Source organism: Nicotiana attenuata, chromosome 6 (assembly GCF_001879085.1).
Source record: "Nicotiana attenuata strain UT chromosome 6, NIATTr2, whole genome shotgun sequence".
Taxonomy (NCBI): domain Eukaryota; kingdom Viridiplantae; phylum Streptophyta; class Magnoliopsida; order Solanales; family Solanaceae; genus Nicotiana; species Nicotiana attenuata.
In genome coordinates this window covers 6,404,406-6,412,002 of record NC_031994.1, presented here as the reverse complement: position 1 = coordinate 6,412,002, position 7,597 = coordinate 6,404,406, and the positions used below count along the sequence as shown (strand labels likewise).

The 7,597-nt window shown below is 37.8% G+C and overlaps 1 protein-coding gene across 1 annotated transcript; it reads right to left on the bottom strand.

Moving 5' to 3' along the window:
• Window positions 5,280–6,676, bottom strand: LOC109227603. The gene is made up of 3 exons (XM_019392802.1): window positions 6,104–6,676; window positions 5,951–6,002; window positions 5,280–5,845 (listed from the first exon to the last, which is right to left on the bottom strand). The coding sequence occupies exons 1-3, from the start codon at window positions 6,674–6,676 to the stop codon at window positions 5,280–5,282; spliced, it is 1,191 nt and encodes a 396-aa protein (XP_019248347.1).

The window sequence follows — 7,597 nt, the reverse complement described above, 5'->3', positions numbered from 1 at the left end:
TGGCGCCCAACACACTGCTAGGCAAGCCCGACCATTTACACAACCTTGACCAAATAACCTAGGTGGATAAATGAATATTCACAAGTAAAAACAGCAATTTAAATGCGGAACCTCTGAAATAATTTTTAACATTCAAAAATCCCAAGATAAAATACTAAATAGCCCACAGATCTGGTGTCACGAACATGAGCCTCTAAAACGGAATATTCACCTATCACAAGTCCGTCTAGGAAAGAAAAATACGAATAAAAGGATAAAATGGATGGGAGAGATCAAGGCTGCGAACGCCATGCAGCTACCTCGATACTCCCGGATAAATGCTGCTCCGCTAAACAAGTCCTCACTCACCCTGTGGTGTACCTGAATCTGCACACAAGGTGAAGGGAGTATTGTGAGTACTTCCAACCCAGAAAGTAATAAACATAAATAAGGGTTGAGAGTAAGAAATCCTGGACAGGCACAAAGTAAGCTGTAATTACAGCAGCTCAATCTAAATAATATCAACTCAATAAACTAATGAAAAACAATTATAGAATATCACAGCAGATAAATAAGTAAATGGCAATCAAGTATGCAATGCAACACATAAACTGGTACCTCCAGTACCCCGCTGCGGCCGTGCAGCCCGCTCCATTTATTTAACGTCGACGGCGCTCACTGGGAGTGTGCAGACTCCGGGAGGGGCCCCTTACGGCCCAAGCGCAATAATAAGCCATCTCGTGGCATCAAACCGGCCCTTGGCCTCATATCAATATCATTATAATACTGCTGTGGCGTGCAGCCCGATCCCATACTCAGTCCAAAAATCACATAAGCCTTTCGGCACAATAGTATAAAAATATTCAGCCCAAACTTCATTTAAAATATTAACTTAATTTCTAATTTAAGAAAAAAGGCTGAGTTTGCAAACACAATATTAAATACCAGGACTGAGTTTAATATTTATGAATATGGTAAGAAATCATTAAAACAATCTCTGAAGGATTCAAGTAGTTGGCACAAGGCCCCATGATAACAATTTAATCCATTTTTATAAGGATATCACGAAACTACAAACAAATAGGTATTAATTTTTATTAAGCGGGACGGACCAAGTCACAATCCCCGACGGTGCTCTACCCCACGCCCGTTATCCGGCGTGCAAGTCACCTCACATAGCACTACGTTGTGCAAATTCGGGGTTTCAAACCCTCAACACAACATTTACATTTATTACTAACCTCAAGCCGGCCAAAGTCCTAGCTTGCTATGCCCTTGCCTTTCGAATTCACCTCTTCGCGCGTCGAATCTGACCAAAACCACAACGAATACGTCACAATATGCTAAGGGAATATAACCCAATCGAAAAGACTCGAAAAACATCGAAAATCACGAAGTTGGCAAAACCCGAGCCCCGGGCCCACTTCTCGAAAAATTATAAATTTTACATCACCGGATTCCTTATCTCGCGCGAGTCTATACTTATAAAGGACACCAAAATCGGAGTCCAAATGACCCCTCAAATTCCCATTTTGTTCTCTTAGGTTTCAAGCCCTAAACCACCATTTTTGACCTTAAATCCTTGAGTTTTCAGTCTAATTTCATGTGTTTGCACCATAAAATCGTGTTTTTGGTTTAGAAATTCTTACCTCAATGAAGTCCCTTGATTCCTCTCCTCCAACTCGCCCAAATTCTCCAAGTCCGAAGTGAAAATATGAAACCCTTTCAAAAATTCGCGACGGGAAATAAAAACTATTCTGACCAGTTATTTCCGCATCTGCGGCTCCATGGCCGCATCTGCGGCTCCCGCTTTTGCGGTCAATACACCGCTTTTGCGGACATATCCGCTTCTGCGGTTTAACATTCGCTCCTGCGCCTCCCGCTTCTGCGGACAAATTAACGCATCTGCGGATCCCCATAAGAGCTCAAATACCGCACCTGCGGTCCTCCTGTCGCATCAGTGACTCCGCAGATGCGGTCACCAATTCCGCACCTGCGGTCCCTGCCGCTTCTGCGTCTCTCCTCTCGCTTCTGCGGTCCCAATTCCGCAGAAGCGAAAATACCAGAAGCAGCACAGGTTCTGCAAATCTCTTAAGTTCAAAACTTCCCGTTAGCCATCCGAAATCACCCCGAGGCCCTCGGGACCTCAACCAAAAATACAAGCATGATCCAATACCTTATTCAAACTTGCTCCAATCATTGAAACACCTCAAACAACACTAAAACCATCATTTCTCATCGAATTCAAGCCTAAGTTCTTCTAAAACTTCCGAAACACGCATTCGATCAGAAACCCAACCAAAACACCTCCGAATGACCTGAAATTTTGCACACACATCCAAAATCACCTAACGAAGCTACTGCAACTCTCGGAATCTCATTCCGACCCCCGGATCAAAATTTCACCTACCAACCGGAATTCGCCAAAATACTAACTTCGCCAATTCAAGCCTAATTCTACACCGAACCTCCAAAATCAATTCCGATCGCACTCCTAAGTCACAAATCATCCCCCGAAGCTAACCAAATCATCGGAATTCAAATCCGAGCCCTCTAACACAAAAGTCAACATCCGGTTGACTTTTCCAACTTAAGCCTTCTTAAAAGAGACTAAGTGTCTCATTTCTTATCAAAACCATTCCAAACCAACTCTAACACATCAAATACTGATAATAAAACTTAAAGAAGCATAACATGGGGAAAACGGGCGGTAACTCACGTGACGACGGGTCGGATCGTCACAACATGAGATCACAACAGTTGTACTGGAGTTTTTCAAAAAGAGTGAAATGCATAAACCACTCAATAACACCCTTGTCACTCTTATTCCAAAAGTAAAGAACCCAGAGTCCATTAAGCAGTATAGACCCATATCTTGTTGTAATGTCCTGTATAAGATCATTTCTAAGATGATTACTAGTCGGTTGCAAAAGGTAATGGATTATCTGGTGGATTGAAGTCAAGCAGCCTTTGTACCAGGAAGAATTCTAAATGACAACATATTATTAGGACATGAATTGGTGAAAGGTTATGGTCGGAAAGGTATATCCCCAAGGTGCATGATCAAGATAGACATGCAGAAGGCATATGATTCCTTGGAGTGGGTTTTCTTAGAGCAAGTACTTGCAGCAATGAACATACCAGATCAATTTCTTAAATGGATAACGGCTTGTGTTTCTACAGTCACTTATTCAATAGTGATAAATGGTAAGCTAACTACTCCTTTTGATGCCAAACGTGGGGTGAGGCAAGGGGACCCTTTGTCTCCTTACCTATTTGTGTTAGCCATGGAATATCTTACAAGGTTAATGAAGGATTTGAAGAATAATCCAGACTTTAACTTTCATCCGAAATGTGAGAAACTCAATATCTTGCAACTCAGTTTTGCAGATAATCTTCTACTCTTCTGTAGAGGTGATCTCATATCAGCACAAATGTTAAATGAATGCTTTCAACAATTCTCTTCCTCATCAGGTTTGATAGCAAATCAAGGAAAGAGTTGTATATATTTTGGAGGTGTATCAGGACATGTGCAACAGCAAATACTGAATAGTTTGGGTTTCTCTTTGGGCTCTTTACCTTTCAGATACCTCGGAGTACCACTTAGTGCTAAAAGATTGTCAGTTAATCAATGTCAACCTTTACTGGACAAAATTTTAGCAAAAGTGCAAAGCTGGACTGCAAGATTTTTATCATATGCAGGGAGGTTACAAATGATTAAAAGTGTGTTATTATCTATCCAATCATTCTGGTCACAGGTGTTCCAATTGCCAAAGAAGATTCTACTGAAAATTGAAAGCATTTGCAAAAGATTTCTATGGACAGGGGAGGCAGAGGGGAGCAAGAAGGCTTTGGTTGCATGGACACAACTTTGCTGGCCAAAAACTGCATGGGGCCTGAACATAACAGATATAGTGACTTGGAACAAAGCAGCAGTCCTGAAACAGCTGTAGAACCTATGCAATAAGAAAGACAGACTATGGATCAAATGGATGCATACTTACTATATAAAGAAAGAGATAACATGGGATGTGAAGGCTAACCGAGCAGCATGGACAACTTAGAAGATACTAAAAGCTGTGAAAGACCTGACAGAAGCAAGAATCAATATAGCAGAAGTGATGAATGGGAAAAAAGTATTCAATCAGAGAGGTGTATAACAAGATGAGGGGTGAATTCACAAAGGCCACATGGAGGAGATTAATATGCAACAACTGAGTAGTCCAAGGTGGTTATTCATTATGTATATAGCTGTCCAGAACAGGTTATATACAAAGGACAGATTAATGAAATGGGAAAGTATTACGAATGCAGAGTGTGTTATGTGAAGAAGCTGATGAAGACCATAATCACTTGTTCTTTACGTGCAAATACTCAAGCAATGTGTGGGAGAAAGTATTGTATTGGGCTGGAATAGGAAGGAAAGCCAAGATATGGTCTGAAGAAATAAGTTGGGCCAGTAAATATGCAACAGGAAGAAGATCAGACGCAGTTATATATAGAATGATTCTAGCTGGAGCTGTATACTACTTATAGCAGGAAAGGAATTGGAGGATTTTCAGAAAGAAGAAAAGAAAGGCCGAAGAGTTGGTGAGAATGATAGTACAAGATATACATTGCAGGGGTTCAATGTGGTTAAATTTGGAGAAGAAGCTACAAACATTGAATTTTTATCCTTAGATAGATTCTGATAGTGTGTAGTTGATTTGATTAGTGAAAGTAGTATATATAGGTTGGGGATGCATGTCCAACTATATAGTGAAGGTTTTTTTGTACTGATTAGTGCATGTATTTGTTTTCCAGGAAATAAAGTTTAAAATTTTATCAAAAGAAAAGTGTTGAAACTTAAAAAAAGCTGTTGAAGTGTTTGGTAAACAAGTGTTTGGTAAGAACTTTTTTCTGTTAAAAAGACATAAATATCTTTAAAGCTGTTAACATTATAAAGGAGTTGTTTACTATAATATATTTGATTCAAAATTAATGCAAATAAAAAATAATTTATATTTTAATTTAATTTCAATTTAAATGATTACTTAAGATAGCTTTTACAAATATAATTCTTGAACTCTCATTTTTAGCTTGTACACTAGAGGAAAGAAAAATAATTTGTTCCTCTAACTAATAAAGATTCAACATATAAAATCAATGCATCAAATTTTCAGAACACTGATTTCTCAAATTCTATAGAAAGTTAGGTCATTATATGCATATTTCTAGAGAACGAAACAAAATAACATTTCTCAATTGGAATGTAAAATAATAAATATTAGTGTTTTAAAAGATTCATACAACTACAAGTATCAAGCTTCACAAATTTCATTAGCAATCAAATCGTGAAGGCCCATCCAAACAAGATCACTTTGCTCTTCCATATTTTTCGTATTTATATTGTTATTAGCTCTCAAAGATGTACCAATATCAGGATCAATAGATGGAACATATCTCCCATTCTCAGTTGCTCGGAATGCATCATCCATATTACATTTCTTTCTAATATAGTTATGAATGGCCATAGTATCAAGTACGATGCTTCTTTGAGTGTCAATGTGATAGAAAGCCATATCTCGCAAAATAGACCATCTTGCTTTCCAAACCCCAAATGTGCGCTCTACAATATTTCTACAAGAAGAATGCAAATAGTTAAATTTTTCAATTCGCTCTCTTGGTTCTCGCAATTGTCTTGTTGCACCGCGGCGGAATTTTGCTAGGTGATATCTCAGATTATCTCCTTTGTATGGAGCCATATATCCCTTCATGTGCGGATATCCTGCATCAACTAGATAATTCTTATTTCCAATTGGATGTGGAAAGTTGAGTTCCGGTCTACGAAGGGCCTCACCAAATATACGACTATCGTGAGCTGCTCCTTCCCACCCAACCCATGCAAATGTAAAACACATATTAAAATCTACGACAGCAAGAATATTTTGAGTCGGATAACCTTTACGTCCATTATATGGTATCTCTTAACCTTGCGGTAATCTTGCTTTAACATGTGTGCCATCAAGTGCTCCAATACAATCCTACATACATTTACAAGTATAAATTTAACTTAAGTTAGTAATACTTATAAAAGTTAAGTTATAAGTTTAATAAAAAATAATTATGTAAAAATGTTTCCTACTCTAAAGAAAGGGAGATATCGACCATTACATGGCTTGTGAGCTCCTGCACCATCATTATAATTTTGATGTGGTCTAATTATATCTCTTGCAATCTCACAAATAGCCTTTAAAATACTATGAAAGTGTATATGAATTGTTTCTCCCGAATGTTGAAAGATTTCCTGTATCAATCGATTTCCAGCTCCATGTACACAAGTTATCAAGAACATGCCTAACATCTCGTGTATAGACATTCCACGTGTGGGTTTAAGCCCATACTTTTCAGTTAAGTCATTCGATAGATCAACAAACACCGACTTCCTCAATCGAAAATTTTCATAAAAACGAGTCTCGTTTCCTCTTAATATCTCTTGAATAAATACATTTCCAGAGCGACTAGATGTACGACAAGGTTCCTTGTATAGGTATTTTTCGTAATACATCAAAATCAATTTACCTGCTATTTGAAATAAAGCCGTCCATTCCTTCTCATCTTGCTCCTTTTGTATTTCTTCCAATTCTTCTTCATCTTCATCGTTTGATGAATAACTTGGATAAGGATCTACTATGTCACTAGAGTTCGAACTCTCCATTTTACTGAAAATGAAAACAGAAAGTTAACCGAAGCTTTCTAAACATAACCTTAGCTGAAGCTATACAAACATAGAGTAAAGGGAAGCTAAGTAAAAGCTAATTGAAGTTACTGAAGCATTATTGAAGCTTTACAAATGATGTTAACTGAAGCTTAACAATAGAAGCTCAACAAACAGAAGCTTTAATTAAATAAAAGTTTAATGATACAATCACAACGTCTAAACAAGAAACAATATATAAAGTTTACACATAAAACTATAATAACGTTTACACATACAATCACAATGTTAGAACACGGAATAATAGAAATACTCAACCGCAACGATACATTATCCATTTTTCTTGAAGTATAACCGATAGTTAAACTCCAACCAAGACTTGCGAGCTTCATCAATAGGCATCTCCAAAAATATTTGTCGGTTATTTTTCTTGCGGAACATATTCATAGTAAAATTGTAAATTTCACTCCCAGCTAGAATATCAGAAATTTGTTCTAACGTGCCAATACACTTCTCGATGGATGTCTCATCAACTGCAGGAGATGTAGCAGTGTTTTCGCTAGACATAAACTCTATGAGAGAGTGTATATCCTCTTGCTCACATAACTCAAGAAATATAATATGTGTATTATCGTCCCACTTAGCATTGTCCGGCATGATTGAATGTAAATAATCTGAAGAAAGCAGAACAACCAAGAAGCTAAGACTACAGTTGCATAAAGAAAGCTTAAAAGGGCCTTGTGTTTGACAGAAAGAATGCCTTTAGTGTTTGCTTTGAGGCTCCGTGATGAACTAAAGAAGGCAACACAAAACTAAGAACTTACACAAAACTGCTATTCTTTTTCAAAAAATTGTGCTGTTGGTAAATATGTTTGCCCCCTGTATGAACTGGAGGCAGAAGAAACACCAATTACAAAATCA

Coding starts and splice junctions, on each gene's coding strand:
- LOC109227603 (XM_019392802.1), bottom strand. CDS start 6,676: ATGGAGAGTTCGAACTCTAGTGACATAGTAGATCCTTATCCAAGTTAT. Junction 6,003..6,103: donor GATATCTCCCTTTCTTTAGA/GTAGGAAACATT, acceptor AAATGTATGTAG/GATTGTATTGGAGCACTTGA. Junction 5,846..5,950: donor TAAAGCAAGATTACCGCAAG/GTTAAGAGATAC, acceptor TTGGGTGGGAAG/GAGCAGCTCACGATAGTCGT.